Source organism: Mobula birostris, chromosome 8, assembly GCF_030028105.1.
Source record: "Mobula birostris isolate sMobBir1 chromosome 8, sMobBir1.hap1, whole genome shotgun sequence".
Taxonomy (NCBI): Eukaryota; Metazoa; Chordata; class Chondrichthyes; order Myliobatiformes; family Myliobatidae; genus Mobula; species Mobula birostris.
In genome coordinates this window covers 62,331,229-62,351,636 of record NC_092377.1, presented here as the reverse complement: position 1 = coordinate 62,351,636, position 20,408 = coordinate 62,331,229, and the positions used below count along the sequence as shown (strand labels likewise).

The window sequence follows — 20,408 nt, the reverse complement described above, 5'->3', positions numbered from 1 at the left end:
GGGATAAAGTTCATAAGCTGCCATTTCAAATTATCTTAACCACATTTCTCTAGACCACGACCCAACTGATATATTGCTGTCCCACTTCACGTATCTTCAGGCTGAGTCAGGTTTTGCTTGAGCTATGAAGATGCCATAACCTTTCCCTTAATTAATCACAGTACTTGAGGTTGGACTTCAACAATAGGTGATTAATTGTGGTTGTTAATTCATAAAGAAAATGGCAGAAGCAGACCAAACATAAAAGAAGTGTTGATGTACAGTGTAGAATATCTGAAATAATGATTTATATCAGCACCAAGCAACCAACAGCATTCAATGTGCCTGTTGTGTAAAAACTTTTTTTTCCCCAAATATGGCATTGAAACTGTCCAGGCTCTTTGAACATTTAAAGAGAAGACACTCTGATAAAGCAAACAGAAACTTGGCTTATTTTCAGTCACTTTGTGAAAACTATCAGAAATTGAAAACATTTCAAAACAGGTTTGCCAGCACCTCACACAAAACAATAATGGTTGGCACGCTTCATACAATATTTCAATACTCATTGCTAAATCTGGAAAGCATCATATAATTGGAGAATAACCGATTCTGCCAGCAGTAAGGGAGGTTCTGAGTACTATTTTGCATAAGTCACTAGAATAAATAAATAAAATGATACTATTCAGTGGCAACTCTGTCCAAAAATGAATAGATGAAATGTTTGAGAATATGGAAGACACATTCTGCAACATACTTAGGACAACAGAATTCGCTCTGCAGTTGGATGAGTCAACTTTGCCAGGCAACAAATCACTGCATCTTGGTTATGTTCGCTTCATAAAAGAGGAAAGCATGGTTCGAGAGTTGTTATATGCAAGGGGATTAGAAACAGATATGAAGGGGGAAGTCAATATTTTGGGATGCTGAGCAATTTTTCAAAGAGAAGGAGTCTCTGCTCAGCATTATTCTTGCTTGTGCAACATATCATCATTGACAAGCACCATTGTGGGATTATTACTTTCTTGAAAAAAAAAGCTATAACTGACCCTAATGAATATTTACCATTTACTGTGTAATTCACAGACATCTGGTCACAAAACCTTAATGATCAACTGCACAAATTATTAAATACTATTATCACATTGGTAAATAAAATCAAGGCTGATGTTTTCCATTCTCAACTATTTTGAGAGCTTTGCATTGAGAATGATGAAGAGTTTGAATGCTTGCTGTTTCACACAAAAGTCAGATGGCTCTCAAAAGGAAACTGCCTGACAAGCTTTTATGTGCTTTTTGAAAAAGTGATAAAAATCCTTTGAAGACTTGAAAGCTTCATTCAGTAATCAACTCAAGAATATTAGGCATGAACTTGCTTATTTGTCAGAATTATTCACAATGGTTAATGAAATCAATCTTCAATTGCAAGGAAGTATGAATCTTATCAAATCACTTCTGTCTAAGTTAACTCTAATTAAGTACAACATTGACTGTCATGACTTTTTCCAATTTCCGAGCCTCTCTGAGTTGGAAGAGGAAGAAAAGATACCAGATGATGATTTTCAAGTATACTGTGCCAATCTGGGCAAGCTGCATAAAGACATATCAGACAGGTTTCAGGATCTTCTCTTGATCCAAGTTCAAGATTGGGTAATAAGTCCATTCCTGAACACTCCTAATGAAAAACTAGCAGGAAGGATGGAGGAAAAACTGATCTCGCTACAAAATGATTGAGCTGAAGCTGTGGTTCAAAAAAAAAAATCATATCAAGACTTTTAATTGCAGAAATAAATCTCTGAACACTATCATGCGCATGGTAAAAGGACAAGATGTCCTTCATTGCTATTCCAACATCATATTTAGTGGAGCACAGTTTCAGTGCAGTCCCCCAACTTCTTTTAAAGCAATGAAACAGACTGCAAATTACTGAACGTGGAGATCTGAGACTCCTTCTGATTAACATTCAGCCTGATGTTGAGAAGCTGATATCACTGCACCAAGCCCATCCAACCCATTGAAAGGTGCAAAAGTAGTGAATAGTTGGACTACCAGTGTACACTAAAATTGTTGATGCGAATTGCTTTTACTATAATTAAAGAAATAATTTTATTTGTAGCTTTAAGTAGATTTGAATAATTTTTGCCATTATTTGCCATTGCTTTGAATTTGTAGTTCCTACTTTTTTCACTCTGCATCATAAATCAAAATTCTTTATAGATTTTATATAATGGCCAGAAGGGCGGGGGGCACTAAGAATGTGGTCTGGGAGCCAAGGGGGCAGAACCCAAAAAGGTTTGGGAACCACTGGTATACAAATACTGGATATAAATTATCCTAGTGGAATTATTCAGTGATAGAAGAGGCTGAGAGCAAAATCCTGAAGATTACAGCTGGAAAAGACAAGAATGCTTAATTCCAGTATCCCTCCCCCCACCCCCCACCCCCCACCTATGGGATCAATCCTAGCTACCTACCTTCTCATCTTAATCACCTCTCACTTTCCAGAAGTGTAACCAGTTATCATTTGAATACATGAGTACTTTACTTTCCCAATTACTGTCCTAGGAAATTCCAAACAAAAACTTGTCCTTTACTGAAAAACTCCACCTAAAGTCCACCAACTTTTTAAACATAATGTATTTATCTAAATTAAGCAGAGTGAACAATTTATCTTCATCAACTTTGCCAATTGCATACATAAAACAAAAAAAAATTAGGCAATTCAGAAACAAAGTTGCCTGCCAAGTAAATTCTGTGATACCCAGGAACAATGTCCTGATCATCGCACTTCAGAGAACTTCTATATACAATTCTGCTTCCAATATACTTTGGTGGCAGATATTCGAGGGCAGGAGACATGCTACTGTAACACCCTGGTTAGGATTTTTACTGCTATGGTTTGGGTAGTTCATTTTAGCAGTTGTGAAAGAGCAGTCTATTCTGCTTTCAGCTTGTTTGGGTTTAAGCTGTGATAAGAAGCTTTGTTGTTCAATTTAGGAATGTGCTATCAGCCAATCAGGGTAGTGGAATTGGGAGTAGGTTCTGGAGAATGCTGGGTTGAAGGTCTTTGTTGGCAGGAGCAGGGAGAAAACAGGAAGAAAGATGGCTGAGGATGCCATCCGTGTTGCACAAGGTGCTTTGTGCCAATGATGGCTTCATGGAGGAAGGGCCAACATTTCCGTGGGAGATTCGCTTGTTCAAGGTGGACTTTGAGCCACATTCGGAAGGTGATGTATGCTTTCATGCGGACCGAGGGGCCAGCATGTGAGTAACAGACAAGTTCAAGATGAACTCCAACTTAAGTGCACATTTGACTGTTTAAGAGTAATGGGCCCTTTTTGTTTTTTTTTCATTTAATAACTGCTTGAATTAACATTCTTAAAAATATGTTATAATTGTATGCAGTTTATGGTGTTATTTCTTGCTGGGGGCAGTAAATCACACAGCATTCACGCAGACTGGGGTACGGGCGAGTCACACATCCCAACCTCACGGATTTTCCGGGACCAAAATTGTATGCATCCTAGACCTATGAAGCCTGAGAAAGGTGGGTTTCTCGCCATGGAATCCAGTGACTGTTAGTGAGGGGCTAGCGAGACAGTTTCCAGAGATGCCTAGTAAAAGGGGGTTTCACTATATACAGTTTGTATATTCTATTTACGATATACAGGAAATATACTATAATACAGTCTGGCACCTTAACTGCAGTACTGAGACGATGTAGATACAATTAATTAGAAGCTATGACCCATTTCTGACTCATAGGATTTCCTCCATTCTTGGTCTAGTTAGCAAAGGTTGGCTGGACCAACCATTGAAAATCACTCATTTTTATGGGTTCCAGTTACACCAGCTGCCAAACTTATTGAAACAATCTGTGTAATAAGAATGTTACAGCATGAATGAATTTGCTCCAACACGAATTACTGTTTAATTTCTACTTTAAGTACACAGAACAGGTTTTGAAAGAAAACTAGCCAGATCTATTAGCCAGTAGTAGACTGATATGCACCAGCACAAAGGTAATCCCAATTCAGCAGCAATAAATCTTGAAATTTCATAGAAGTGGTGAAAAATCAAGATCAAATGGAGTAAATTTGAAAATTTCCCACTGATTCTTTTAAACAAATCATATCTGGCTATGGATATACCCATTTCTCACTCTTTATAACAAAAAAAAATTTAAAATCTAAGGGTAACAATTTACCTTTTTGAACCTTGTCACATAGCAGAAATATTTCATCTCCTCCCTTAACAGTTCCAGTGTTTTTATTGACCCGGCAAATTTTCAACTCTGCTGTGTTTGGTGCCCCTGTAAATAGGAAACACACATAAACCTGTGGTGGCTGGTATACAGTGGCTACTTAATGTTGAAGAAACCTCATACAATCTGCAAATTAAGAGAGATTTGCAGATAAATTTAAGGTAACAAACATGTGAAGCAAAAGCTGCTGATTCTATGAGTGTGGTCAAAAACCAAAGAACATAGGAAATCAAAATTGTACTCCTTTGCTCTGCTGCCAGACCAGCTACAGGGAAATGGGATTAATATATTTACCCTTTTTCAAATGAGCATAAACAAAGGCAAGGTTAACACAATTATTCAGTGGAAGTTGCCCAAAAAGCTATTGCTTCCTTAAAGATTAGGGCTTTGATAGTTGTTAGCACAAGTACTCAATGTTGATCAAGAGGCCAGTAATATCAGACCATAGATTAGTGGGTTGCAAGATGGGAGCGAAGTTAAGGAAGGGTAAGGTCAAAAAAATTTTTTTTAAGTATGGATCACAAACAAGAGAGAATCCAAGCAACACATACAAAATGCTGGAGGAACTCAGCAGGCCAGGAAGCATCTATGGAAAAAAGTAAACAGATGATGTTTTGGGCTGAGACTCTTCATCTGGACTGGAGAGGAAAAAAAGACATGAAGTCAGAGTTAGAATGTGGGGGAGGGGAGGAAGAAAGACAAAGTCATGGGTGAAACCAGAAAGGGGGTAGGGGGAGGGGGAGAAGGGGTGAAGTAAAGAGCTGGGAAGTTGATTGGTGAAAGAGGTACAGAGCTGGAGAAGGGGAAACTGATAGGAGAGGACAGAAGGCCATGGAAGAAAGAAAAGGGGGAGGAGCACCAAAGGGAGGTGATGGGCAGGTAAGGGGATAAAGTGAGAGAGAGGGAAAAGGTAATGGAGAATGGTGAGGGGGGGGCATTACCATAAGTATCAGAAATTGATCTTCATGAGCACAAGGGCAATGAAGTCATAGAAGAATTTGAATGACTTCATGTTTACAGCGTGCAAATTGAAGACAGTATTGTTGTTAAGTCAAGAGATATCCAAACTGTGTCAAATGGAGTTTAAAAAGGAGATCAGCAGAAAGACGGAGAAGTAGAGGATTTAGTCCAAAAGTTATTGAAAAATCCAGTCCAAAAGGCAAAAGAGACCCCCACCCTTACCCCCTAGGTTGTCATGTAAATGCAAAAGGCAAGGTATTTGGTAATGACTTTTGAGACTCACTGTTGTCATATATAGGGTTTGAGACAACTGGTGGAAGAGCTCTTGAGAAGCTGCCATGTTCATCGGGAAGAAAAACCTGGAAACACAACCTCACCACATTCAGATCATAATCTTCAATCTGGAGCAACTGTTCCTGTGGAACTGAAAAAAAAAACCTGGTTTTCATTTGAATACAAAGTGTCTCATGATGACATTCTGACACATATTGTAGTTCCTAAAATAGATTATTTTTTGCATTTTTAGTTTACTTATGGTTGCTTGAATACAAAATCAATTTTTCCGAAGATAAAAAAAACAAGACAAACCTGGTCAAAGGAACTATCAGTGGCCAGCAGCTAAGTTTGAACATTTTTTATGTATTTACACAATATCAGAAACAGAAGAAATACTTTGTTACTTCAAATGGTTCAATTTAGTATCAGAGAATGTTATTAATTTTATTAATGAATTTATTATAAAATATCTAGATGTAAGTAATTTTCTTGTTAAAATTAATAAGCTGCAGTTTTAAAAGAACAATTGCAATGATGAAATAATAACTCCTTCTGCAGTAACCTCCCAAGCTTGGTAAAGATCACCACCTCCACATGATTCATTGACGTCGACTGACATCCAAAGCCATTCAACCATTATCTACGCCTTACAGTCATGTAGCAGAACTGATAAGGTCAAACCATAAATGAGGTTACACTTCCTTTTTGAATAATGCGTCCACTAACATGCAAAATTTATCACAGCAAAGTCATTCCACCCTCATATGTGAGTAGGCAACGTTGATACCCACTCTTGATGTATCTTTTGGTTTTTGTTTCAAACCAATCTACGCAAGAAGAGGAACGCCTTTTGCTAATGGCAATTGTTTTGAAATCTTAAAAAGTCATCAGCTGAAAACTAAGCAACACACAGAAAATGCTGGAGGAACTCAGCAGGCCAGGCAGCATCTATGGCTAACTAAGTAGAGTTGAACAAGAACATCTCTTTGGGTACTGTGTCACCTTTACTTCTCCTGGATTGTACATAGTACTTATATTTACAGCTTTTAATACGTGCATCATCAACAAAAGAAAGCAAATCAATTATATAATAAGAGAACATTTAAAACCAATTATTATAATACTATAAAGTTTGATCGTTTGAACTGTAGACATTTCCCATGTCAAACCCAATAAGCAAACTGGTCGTAACTGGAAATTAGGAAAAAATATATATTTTCATGTTTTTGCATGACTGACTAAAACAGCAAAAGGCTTATTATTACACCCTTGTAAAAAGTTAGTCAGGGCAATGCAGAAACTTGAGGTTAAATGTGAGGATTTTAAAGTAACACAGATGCTAAATGCTAATCCATTAAAATATTAAATTACATTTCCCTCAAAACCAGAGGACTGATATCCATATAACAAGGATTCTCTACCACCTTTGTGTGCTAACCGAGCAGTGCATAGAGACAGAGCCAGTTAGATGGAATCAGAAACTTTGACTACCTATGGTGAATTTACCCGATACATGGTCAGCAGATAAGAGAATAGAATAGATAGTAGGAAGAAAGTCACGAATACAACGTGGAATGTTAAATCAATAAAAATAATCAAGTTCAATGATGTGCTTTTGAACGCACAATTAAAAAGTTACTGGTTACTGGCTTTAAGACAACCTTTAAGCTATTCACCTCGTCCCCATTTCAAACCTGCCAGTTACACATACCCAAAAGTGTGACAAGTGTTTATGGGCTTTCATTAAGATTTGAGCACCCCATGGCTCAGGTCAGTTTGTGCAAAGTTCTGAGAAGGGATATTTTCCATCATAATATACTTCCTAATGCAGTTAGAAAGTTCAGATTGCTACAACATGAAAGAGCAGCTAAATGTAATCCTAATTTTATTGCCTTTGGTTGTAGAGGGTGCATGTCAAGAGCTAATGACAAATGTATCAAAACAATTATGACAGAAGTACAAGGATTATGGCGTTCAGTGAAGCACGGCTGAAATTGTATCACTGTCATAAACCTGCAAGGCTGTGAGGAACGTGTGTGGTTGGAACTATAGAGCTACTATGGTAGAGAGTCTGTACAGACATAATGGGACAAATGGCCTCCTTTGTGCTGCATCTATTTGATGAATCTACAGCAGGCATGATTTGTCACCTAGTGACACAAGACAAGAAGCAATACAGTGCGATTCCTACAGAGCTTCTGGAATTGAAGGAATCCAAAATATATTCAAGGAAGCTGTAGTGCCCCTGTTTCAGGTCAACTATGAAGACTGCTAATCAAAACAACTTTTGGATTCGCTGTATGTGTTTGTCACACTGAGATTAGAATGTAGCATCCCAATTGCTCTGCAGTAGAATAGCACACAATCAATACTGGTTCTCATAATGCCAGATATTCCATTAAAAATATCAATAGTAAACCAACCAGTTAAGTCCATAAGATTACACAACTGAAGGAAAGCCCCGCCTGAAAATGGTAGCTGCTTCCTGTGAATGCATCTTGTCACTCAAACTGCTACTGTGTCACTGGATCCCTACATGTTTAAAAGTGTATGGTGGAGAGCTGGGCCAGAAGCTGATTAGGAATGCTATCAATCTATTATTATCAAATATTTTCTTACTTTCTTTTTTCCAATGTTATATTTCATAAAAGGTATATGATAAACATTCTGTATGGATGTGTATAGCCACAAATATAAATATCTGCTTGGGTTCAAAAAGTAGCAATATTTTTGTGCTGTACTTTTAACTAAATAAATATGAGCTAGCATTTCTGTACATTAGCAGCTCAAATCCAATGATTTTACCCCGAAAGTTAACGTGAAGTAGAAGTAAGGAAGATGTTAAAGTTAACTGCTGTATCATAAAAATGATCCATAAAATTTAAGTTTTGTGTGTGCACTTAGTAAATTCAAACAAAGGTAGCAGAAAATCTGTACAATGAAGGGTGCCCCTAATATCACAGGTAGAGGTCTAGGTACAGGTTTGATCACCTCATACAGCTAAAACATCAAATGGATATTCAATACAACCTCTTCAGAAGCTTATGGAATAATTAAGAGTTTCTAGAAATGAAACATTCAAAACTCTCCTTCAGTCACATTCTGCAATTTAGCAAATTGCTCCCAGATGTGGATTTGAGAGAATAGAAGTGAAATTAGTGAAATTTTGTTGAGACAGATATTAGCCCTGAGTAGTTATTTACTTTGAAACAAAGGAGCTAAGCAGAGATCTATGATTTGGTCGAATGACAGTAAGGACTTGCTTTCAATAACAGAGGTTAATAAAAAATAAGACATAAATTCATGATAGTTGGTGGAAGCAATATGGTGAACTAGAGAAGAAGCTTCTGCTCTGTTGGTGGTTTAGCAGCCACTGTCTGAAAAGATGGATGAGTCATAAATATTAATCACATTTGAATAAGTACTTGATACCTTGTTGTCTAAAGAATTGCAGATCAAAAGCTGGAATCTGGGATTAGGCTGGGTATCTTTCTCATGTGACATGGACATGACGGGCAAGTATTCTCCTGTTGCCATAGGTTTATTTATTCAGCTCTCTAATACTAATCTTCAAGCACAGGGAATTAATTTTCTTTGAGAATACAGAAATAACCAGTCAGGAAAATTTATCAGCAACATGCAACAAGTACCAAGATTGTGCAGGTCATTTTTGGACTTTAATCCACTGAAAGTGTGAAAAATTATCAGATTAGAAACGTATATTTCTTACAAAAATGTTTGTGGCACATCTTATTTTAAGACAATATATTCTATAATACTTCAAGGATAGGCAAAAGACTTGTGCAAGATCTACTTTATGTAGTTGTTTTATATTTAAACCATGTCATTTTATTAAAATATACATTATAGGTACTGTAAATTTAAAAAACTATAAAGATACAAAATGATGTTAACATTAATAAATTAATGCTATTAACAATAGCTGAACTTCAAAACAAAAGCATTTGGAGATTTACTGAGCTGGGAAACATTGTTATAAACTCAAGCTGTTCACAAGATGGAAACTATTTAAACTTTATTGTTCATCTGTTCTTAAAACTTGAGAACCTACTAGTTTTTTTTTTTGCAATTTGTGGCATTTTAAAAGGAAGTTAGATAGAAACTACACTTCCTCTTGTACTATTTTTAAATTGCATATCCTTTTAAGATGATTCAATTGTTTGTATACTGTATTTTAATTAAACAAATATGACACTAAACTATTGATAGATCTGAACCTGAAAACACAACCAATGGCAATCTGATATAGATTTGTTTTTAAGCCACAGCAGTTCATTTCACATTTGGCATGTTGCAGATAATAAAGCAATTTTTAGAACTGGGGCCATTTCCTGCCTTCAGTTCCCTTTTGGACATCACAGTTTCACAGACACCAGCTTCCTGATATCTGCTTACTATACAATTACAACCAAAATGGTCATTGTACTAAACCTGAACTTCATGCACATATCTGATGATTGTTTCAATCACAATGGTCCTTCTTCACTTTCCAACAAGACTTGTGCAGCTCTTGTCACTTCAGCTACTTTCAACAGAGAACAGCAGATTCCACAAATTATCATACAACATTTATAACAGTTTATAAAATAAAAGTTTTTCCACAACTTACATTTTGGGTGAATTTCAATACTACCAAGAAGGCATGTGTTTTTTTTTCTAAATACAAGCAATAGGTGATAAGTGTTTTAACTTGCTATTTTCAAACAGATAATTTGTCGATTTCTGTGACAGCCCACAGAAATGAGGACTTATTAACTAACAGACAAAAGAGAACTAGGAAACACAAAATAATCTGCAGATGCTGGGGTCAAAGCAACACTCATAACACGCTGGAGGAACTCAGCAGGTCGGGCAGCATCCGTGGAAAAGATCGGTGGACATTTCGGGCCGGAACCCTTCGTCAGGACTGTAGGGGGAAGGGGCAGAGGCCCTACAAAGAAGGTGGGGGGACGGTGGGAAGGAGAAGGCTGGCAGGTTCCAGGTGAAGAACCAGTAAGGGGAAAGATAAAGAGGTGGGGGAAGGGAGGCAGGGAGGTGATAGGCAGGAAAGGGGAAGAAAGAATAGGGGAAAACACAATGGGTAGTAGAAGGAGGCGGAACCAAGAGGGAGGTGGTAGGCAGCTGGGGGAGGGGGCAGAGTGACATATGGATAGGGGAAGGGAGGGGGAAGGAATCACCGGAAGTTGGAGAATTCTATGTTCATACCAAGGGGCTGGAGACTACCCAGATGGTATATGAGGTGTTGCTCCTCCAACCTGAGTTTAGCCTCATCATGGCAGTAGCGGAGGCCATGTGTGGACATATCTGAATGGGAGTGGGAAGCAGAGTTGAAGTGGGTGGCTACTGGGAGATCCTGTCTGTTTTGGCGGACAGAGCGGAGGTGCTCGACGAAGTGGTCCCCCAATCTGCGTCGGGTTTCATCGATGTAGAGGAGGCCACACCGGGAGCACCGGATGCAATAGATGACCCCAACAGACTCACAAGTGAAGTGTTGCCTCACTTGGAAGTACTGTTTGGGGCCCTGTATGGTGGCAAGAGAGGAAACTTTACACTGATCCCAGTATCTCTCCACTAGATGATTTTGTGAACCTGAAATAACCTCCTTACCCTAGTTCTCTATTCACAACATGCTAGAGGAACTCAGTAGTTCGGGCAGCATCCGTGGAAAAGATCGGTCGACGTTTCGGGCCGGAACCCTTCGTCAGGACTGTAGGGGGAAGGGGCAGAGGCCCTATAAAGAAGGTGGGGGGAGGGTGGGAAGGAGAAGGCTCTCTTCCCACCATTCAGGGCCCCAAACAGTACTTTTCCATGAGTGCTGCCCGATCTGCTGAGTTCCTCCAGCATGTTGTGAATAGAGAACTAGGGTAAGGAGATTATTTCAGGTTCACAAAATCACCTAGTTGAGAGATACTGGGATCAGTGTAAAGTTTTAGCTACTTACTTTACACTGCCATCAATTTAGATTAAGGGACAAAGTGTATTGGGTCAAACTTGGTGGGAAAGCAAGTGAGGACAGGAAAGTAGACTAGATGAGTGGGCACATTAAGGATAAAGATAGATTCATAAAATTATACAACATCAATCTGCTTCTGCAGACCATGGTGCCCATCAAAACTAATCCCATTTACCCATTTTTGGTCCGTTTCCCCCTGAACATTTCCTGTCTAAATATTTATTTTAGTATCTGCGTATACACTTCCAGTAGCAGTTTGATCCACCTTCTATGTGAAAAAAACTTGCTGCTCAGATTTTCTAAAAAAATCTTTCCTCTCTCACCATAAATCTTTGAATCCACTACCCTGGGAATATGAGCAAGTATTTACCCTTTCTATGTCTCTCATACTTTTTTAAAAATATAAACCCATACAAGGTTATCTCTCAGCTTTCTTTGTTCCAGGGAAAATAGTCACAGTCTAATCTAATCTCATCTCTTCAATTCAGGCAACATCTTTTAGAGTCTTTTCTGCACCCGCTCTAACTTAATCACATCTTTCCCGTTGTGTGGCAACCAGAACTGCATGCAATACTCTAAATGTGTTCCAACAAATGTTTTACACAACTGTAATATTATGTCTCAGTTCCTGTACTCAATGCTTCAATAGACATCACTTTGGCATTCTGACTCAAGTTCCATCAGCCATTCATTTCCACAGTTAATAAAAATCTTGTTATAACTTTAAACAACTTTCTTCAATGTCCCTACAGCATCAGTATTGGCATCTGACTATCCATCTATATCCTCATTGAAGTCATTGCTATATGACAAACAAAAAAAAAGAGACTAAATGAATGGGCACAAATAAAATATATTTGTTAAAGGATAAAGTTGGGAATGCAAAAATTAACCAGTTTGATAAAAAAAAACACAGAATATTGTTAAAATGAAGCAATAGCTTCAAATGCTTAAAGGGGATTTGGGTCTGCATGTACGCAAAACTTGTACATGGCAAGTAAGTACTATGCACAATAAGGAGAGCAATAGATTGCTTGCTTTTTCTACAAAAAGATAAAATAAAAGTGAAGAAAGGGCACCAGAAAGCCACACTTGGGGTACTGTATGCAGGTTAGTCTCCTTATTTAGGGAGGGATATAGAAACAATAGGGAAGGCTCAATAGATTGAACAATTAAGCAGCAGAGACAGTAACTTTTGGAGTTCAGAGCAGTCAGATGTGATTTTTGTTGAAATGAAAGATTCTAGGGGTGGGGTGGAATGGAATTGACTGTGCAGATGTTGAGCAAGTGTTTTCACTGATGGGAGAATCTAGCAGTAGGGTACATATTTATAGAATTCTGTCAGTTGTAAAGAAAGTTTACTTATATGTAGCTAAAAACAAGGTTAAAAATTATTGACTAGCATCATCTAGGATTTATTTGGTTTTAGCGACACAAGCAGAGACTAATATAACTGTTAATAAATGGCATCATGATATAAATTTATTTGCTATTCAAAAATGCAAAACACTACCAATACTTTCTTTAGTAAAAGGAAGTTTAAAAAAATAACTGCAGATGTTGGAAACCTGAAATAAAACAGAAAATGCCACAAAAATTGAGCATTTGTGGAAATAAAGAGAAACGGTTAAAATTTCAGGAACTCTTCATCAGAACTGAAAAAGAAAGAAACAAGTTAGTGTAAGTAGCAGAGGAGAATAGGGTGGTGGATGGAACATTGGAACTGAAGTTTAATCTGATGTTAACTACATCTTAATTGCCTCATTTCAATCTATCTGAGAAATTCCCTGCTGAATCTTTCCAGCATTTTCTGTTTTGATACCAATAATATCTTCTCTGGGTTTTTCACGGCTACCATTTCAGAAACCTGAGGAAGGGGAACATTAAAATTTTTAGAAAACTTCACATTTATAATTGTCCAGAATGTGGCTGAACAAATTACTACCAGTTTTTGCAAAAACTACCTCACACTGCGAGCACTCCATCCCTAAAACTAATTTCAAATGGGAACCATTGGAAATGAAAATATCATGATGATTCCAACTTATGAAGATTCAAAGCCCTTCATCCATCATCAGACTCTGATCTTTAAGAACAGTGAAATAAAACAAACTAAATATATCTTTGTTTCACTTCATGTCTAAGTCACCAGAGAATACAAGTAATGTACATTTGGCTTAGAGAGAGTCACAGCAGCAGCAGTCAAAGGTGATCATATTAGCCAAGTTTAAATAAGTGTAGTATTTTGAGCTGAAACTAGATTGCTGAATGTTTCTGAAGTCACTGGTAAACTTCATCCACCATCCATACATAGACGGAGGAATGTGATAATATCAACTGAGAGAAAAAGACTGGAATGGCGGGGGAACATATTTGTGCTGTTGGGGAGTGGGGAAAAGTAGGACAGTAGAAATATGAATATTTAAATGCTTTTAGAAAAATACTTCGATTTCTCTGTTTTGACTTCTTCTTTAAGTTACGATCTTAATTCCATCAAGTACCTTGTTGCAAATGTTTTAAGAAACCATCTAGAAATTAACAAGATGGGTCACAATTATGCAAGTTCTGAACTTAAAGCGTTATGATGTTTAAAGTCAATCTCAATTTGATTACAATGGCATTGCAGCCAATTTAAATTGTACAGCAAATTATTGCTAATTGCTGATACAAATGAAAGGAGTGAATGTTTTGTTTCAATTATCATATCAGAAAAAGCTCTTGCATAGAGTCACAGAACACTACAGCACAAAAACAGGACCTATGGCTCAACTTGAATGTCAAGCGACTGAACCTCCCTGACCAACTTCCCATGCAGGATCTTGTCAAATGCCTTGCTAAAGTCCATTTTGACAACATTCGCTGCCTTGCCTTCATCAACTTTCCTGGTAACTTCCTCAAAAAACTGTAAGATTGGTTAGATATGACTTAATATGCACAAAGCTATGTTGACTATCTCTATCAGTCCATGCCTATACAAATACTTTTATATCTGGTCCCTTAGAATACCTTTCAGTAACTTTCCCACAACTGATGTCAGGCTCACCGGCCAATAATTTTCTGTCTTATTCTTAGAGCTTTTCTTAAATAACAGAACAACATTAGCTAACCTCTAATCCTCTGGCACCTCCCCTGTGACTTAGGATGTTTTAAGTGTCTCTGCTAGGGTCCACACAATTTCTGCACTAGTCTCCCACAGGGTCACCTTGTCAGGACCTGGGGATTTATCCACCCTAATTTGTCTCAAGACAGCAAACACCTCCTCCTGTGAAATCTGCAAAGGAAGGGTCCATGACCTTGCTGCTGCATTGCCTCACATCTATAGACTCTGTATCCATTTCCCGAGCCAATACAGGTACAAAAAATACCCCATCTCTTTCAGCCCCACACAGAGATGACCACTCTGATCTTCCAGAGGATAAATTTTGTCCCTTTCTATCCTTTTGCTCTTAATATATTTGTAGAGGCCCTTAGGATTCTCCTTCACCTTGTCTGCTGGAGCAGCCTCATGTTTTCCTTTCAACTGCCTGATTTCCTTAAGTGTTCTATTGCATTTCTTATATTCCTCAAGTACCCCATTGTTCCTGCCTGCTTATAGCTGCTACGTACCTCTTTCTATTTCTTAACCAGAGCCTCAACATCTCTAAAACAACAAGGTTCCCTATACCTGTTTTCCTTGCTTTTTTATTCTGACAGGGACCTACTACCTCTGTACTCTCAAAATGTCACTTTTCAAGCCCTCCCATTACCAATTACACCTTTGACAGAAAACAGCCTGTCCCAATCCACACTTGCCGAGAGGATACCATCAAACTTAACCTGTCTCCGATTTAGAATCTCAACTTGAGGACCGGACATATCCATTTCACAATTACCTGAAACTAATGGCGTTATGATGAGATGCAAAGTGTTTGCTATACAAGCTTCTGTCACCTGCCCTGTCTGGTTCCCTAATAAGAGATACAGTATTGCACTCTCTCTAGTTGGGACCTCTTTCCCATCCAGCTTTTTACAGTATGGGAGTCCTAGTCAGTATGTGGAAAGTTAAAAATCACTTACTAACACAACCTTTTGTTTTTCACAACAGTCTGTGCTCACTCTACAAATTTGCTCCTCCAAATCCTGCAGACTGTTGGATGGTCTATAATTAATTCCATTAATGTGGTCAAACCTTTCTTATTCCTCATTTCTATCCATAAAGCCTCATTAGATGAGTTCTCCAGTCTGAACACTGCCATGACTAGTAATGCCATCACTCCCCCTTTAATCTTTCCCACTCTACTATCATGTTTAAAGAAACGAAACCTTGAAAAATTGAGTTGTTAGTCCTGTCCCTCCTGCAACCAAGTCTCATTAATAGCTACAATGTCATAATTCCATGTGTTGATCCATGTACTAAACTTATCCACCTTTCCTGCAACACACTATGCATTGAAATACACATAACTCAGAACGTTAGTCCCATCGTGCTCAACCTTTTGATTCCTGACTTTGTATGTAGGCTCAATAACATCTTTCTGCACAACCACTCCACTCTCTGCTCTGTCTCTCTGGTTCCCATCCCCCTGCAACTCTAATTTAAACCTCTCTGTGCAGCACCAGCAAACCTTCCTGCTAAGTTATTAATCCCCCTCCAGTTCAGGTGCAAACTGTCCCTTCTGTACAGGTTCCACCTTCCCTGGAAGAGATCCCAATGAACCAAAAATCTGAAGACCTCCCTCCTGCACAAACTCCTTAGCAATGTGTTAAACTGAATGACCTCCCCATTTCTGGGCTCATTAGGACTTGGCACGGGTAGCAATCCTGAATCACAACCCTGGGATCCTGTTCTTTAATCTTCCCCTGATTTCACAATAGCAATCAAAACATACACTAGACAAGCGGCTTAATGGAATATAATGAACAGCTGATTCCTTACATTGCCCGACAATTCAAAAATTCTGAAAATGCAAACAATTTAGTCTGGCTACCAATAGGATATAGAGGGAATTCAACTGATTGTAAACAATTGATATATATTTATTCTGGAAGCCAATATACAGGTTTTCCTTGTATGTTTTCCACTTATGTTTATATGAATTAAAACACAGCTCCAAAATGAGAGGGAGAAGTCATTACCATTAAAGGGGTTAAGTTGTCGCTGAATTCGAAACAGAATGGCATCTTTCACTTCTTTCCTCTTCACACACTGAATGCCCAAGTTCTGAAAACTAGAAAACACGCAGCAATTTAATGTTAGAGCTATTGAAGGATATTGTCCTCAAATGCAAGTAAGAAATTAAATAATTCTTTAAAATGAATACATGCATAAACTTAACAAATCAAATTTGTCTGAAAGGTTAGGAAGGGGAAGAGATAATTTTGTGACAAATACTTCTTTCCAGTGAGAACGCAGTTAAACTACTTATTTAACATTAGACTGAGCAATTTCACAGACAATGCAATTCTTCCTTTAACCTTTTCTTGAAATATACTGTACATACTGCAAATTTTTTATATCAAATAGAGGTACTAGCTGTGGAAAAATGTGCAGGAGTCCATTTCTTAACAAATTTGCATAATACGGCAGTTTAATCTTTGGGACTTCCCCACTACATTTCCCACATGGAAAAACCATGACATCACTACAGCATAATCAGTGACAACAGGGAAGTGCTTATTTAAAAATGCAGTATTGGAATAACTCAACTAGTTGTTTAAGGGATTAATGTTATAGTCCTAATACTGTGTTTGTCTACATTATCACAACTTTTGTTAGGAGCCAATAAAATGCCTTTTTAATGAGGTATGTGGCAAATGACACCACGAACACTTGCAGTTTGATACTATACGTGACGTTATAAAATGATTTCTAGCTAACTTGCATTGGTATTATTAACCCTATATTGCAAAGCATAACACTTATTAGTCTGGCATTAGTCAGACTAATATAAAAAGAACAGTCTTGTTATCAGTGTGCTCGGTTTTCACTGTTCCTTTTAGTACTTTCAGTTTGGTCTCCAGAAATTATGTACCTTTCATATTACAGAAAAGATATCTGTCACTTGCCAGAGGACCAGACACTGGTTGTTCCTGCCAACTGTAGATTTATTTCTATTGAAGTTGGTAAGACCTTTGTAGAACATCCTTGTGTCTGTGTTCCATGCTGCTATTTATAAAGTCAAGGATCCCACATGCTATTTTGACCACTTTCTCAGCTTATTTTGACACCTAGAGACTCAAATATGTACAGCCAGGTCTTTTTGTTCCTCTGTTATACCTTTAGTTTATATTTTCACTCTTCATAGCTCCTACAAAACAGATCATTTCCCTTCCATTTAATTTCATCCACCATGCATTTGCCGTTTTACCAGTCTCTACCTCAAAGTCTAATACTATCCTCCCCTTTGCTTATCAAGTTGCAATTAGGATTCTTAGAGGTCAGTACCATAAACATGGTCTGAAAAACAGCCATTAACCACAAACGTCATGTCGTCTGTAAGCCACTTTCTCTCCATCCCACATTCCACTCTTTGGCCTGCTACACTGTTCCGACTAGCCCCACCATCAGCTCAAGGAAATACAGCATTTTTCCAGGGTCACTGTAGCTCTTGGGACAGTGCTGAATTTGTCAATACAGATAGCCAGGCATTCCTGTCTACATAGAACAGTACAGCATAGAAACAGGATCTTTGGCGCATGATGTCCGCACTGACCATGCCAATCTAACTAAGCCTACCTGCCTGCATGAGGTCTGAGTTCCTCTACTCCCTGCCCTATCATGAGTCTGCCAAAATGCCTCTAAAATTAACACATACGTTTCCAGCATCTCCCTGGCAACATTTTCTAGGTATCTACCACTCTCTATATTAAAAAAATAACTACAGAAATCTCTTTTATACTTTTCCCCCTCACTTTAAAGCTATCCCCTCTAGTATTTGACATAACCAGCCTGTAGTATATATTACTCCAGAGAAAACAATCCAAGCTTGTCCACTTTCACCTTGTCATTGATATTTTCTAAAACAGTCAGCATCCTAGTGAACCTGTTTGTCAGAAAGCTCCACAAAAGTTACCTGATCAGCCGAGTATTTCCAGCATTCACTTATTTCAGATATCCAGCAACTACTTAGTAGCACATTATGCATTTCCAGCATTTGTTTTCAGTCTCTTGTCCTCATTCGTCTCCTTTTATTTACTCCCAGCTATTAACAAGTGATCATCAAGTGATCAACAAGTTGCATGCCATCTTGGTCAATGTCTCCCATCCACTACATAATGTACAGGGTGGGCACAGGAGTACATTCAGCCAGAGACTCATTCCACCGAGATGCAGCACAGAGCATCATAGGAAGTCATTCCTGCCTGTGGCCATCAAACTTTACAACTCCTTCCTTGGAGAGTCAGACACCCTGAGCCAATAGGCTGGTCCTGGACTTATTTCATAATTTACTGGCATAATTTACATGTTACTATTTAACTATTTATTACTATTTTTCTATTACTATTTATTATTTATAGTGCAACTGTAATGAAAACCAATTTCCCCCGGGATCAGAAAAGTATGACTATGATTCTCTTAGATGGTACGAACCACTAAACAACACAGGACAGGAACAGGCCCTGCAGTCCAGCATATTGTGCAGAACTAATTCAACTAATGATCTTGTATGCAGCCGTTCTGTCATCACAGCTGGCTAGCTGCACTGGGGGAGTAGTCCTACACCATAGGGAACAGCTAGGATCTAGGGATCTTACTGGAGGACAGCACCCAGAACCACACTGGAAGAAACAGTGTGGCATTCTGCAAATGAGGGCGGCAGAACAATTGTCCAACATGGTTTTAACTTAATATAAAACAGGTATTTTTGTTTTCCCTTGTATAAAATATGAAATGTCCATGCAGCTATTAAAACATGATCAAGAAGCCCCATTCATATTGGCTTGTGTTCACATTTGTAATATCATAGGAATATCATAAATTGTTATTTGCTTAACTTAAGATACATTTTAAATATTTTTCTGTGTACTACTATTGCAGAAAACACTGAACAAAATGGAATTAAGTACAATGAAAACAACGTTTGATTAACTTATGATGTTACCAGCAAAGGAAACTAATGAATGACACATTCATCTTAAAGAAATTTTTTTTTTGAAAAATACAAGGTAAATTTGTTCATTTGAACAGAAAAGTTTTTGCAACATTTATAGCTTTTTAATTCAATTTTTTGTATAAATTTTGTAAATTTCCTACAGAACTCCCAATTTTAAAATGTACTTCAGCTAAATTGAAATGAAGCTTTTTGATGCATTCCATGTTAGAATAATATAAATAATTGTAAAGTATAATGCTATGAAGGAAAACTAACATATCCACTTTTTGAGATTTAAAACTTAGCCAAACAAATCTAACACCAAATAAATAATAACTAGCTGAAGTTTTGCATCATTTCAGAAGTAATTTATTACATCATAAGACATAGGAGTAGAATTAGGTTATTTGGCCCATTAAGTTTGCTCCGCCATTCAATCATGGCTGATCCTTTTTTCAGAATCAGGTTTATTATCATCAGCATGTGTTGTGAAATTTGTTAACTTAGCAGCAGCAGTTCAATGCAATACGTAATATAGAAGAAAAAATAATAAATCAATTAGCGTATACGTGCATTGAATAGATTAAAAATCCTGCAAAAAGAGAAATAATATATATTTAAAAAGTGAGTTAATGTTCAAGGGTTCAATGTCCATTTAGGAATCAGATGGCAGACCCATTTCCTGGCCTTCTCCCTGTAACCTTTGATGCCATGTCCAATCAGGAACCTATCAATCACCCTCCACAGCTGCATGTGACAACAAATTCCACAAGTTCACCACCCTTTGGCTAAAGAGACAACAATCATACATTTTTAAATTTCCCCTCCTCTTCATATCAGTCATTCACATTTGTTTCTTCAAAACACGAGTCACATTATAAAC

General features: G+C 37.8%; 1 protein-coding gene across 1 annotated transcript in view; it reads right to left on the bottom strand.

Annotated features, from left to right (window-relative positions):
* rel (v-rel avian reticuloendotheliosis viral oncogene homolog) overlaps positions 1 to 20,408 on the bottom strand; it is a 55,969-nt gene that overhangs the window by 13,595 nt on the left and 21,966 nt on the right. Inside the window, exons 5-7 of the mRNA XM_072265282.1 lie at positions 16,569 to 16,660; positions 5,487 to 5,627; positions 4,187 to 4,291 (exon numbers count right to left, since the gene is read on the bottom strand). Coding sequence (XP_072121383.1) covers positions 4,187 to 4,291; positions 5,487 to 5,627; positions 16,569 to 16,660 — 338 coding nt within the window. The remainder of the gene's footprint in view (positions 1 to 4,186; positions 4,292 to 5,486; positions 5,628 to 16,568; positions 16,661 to 20,408) is intronic.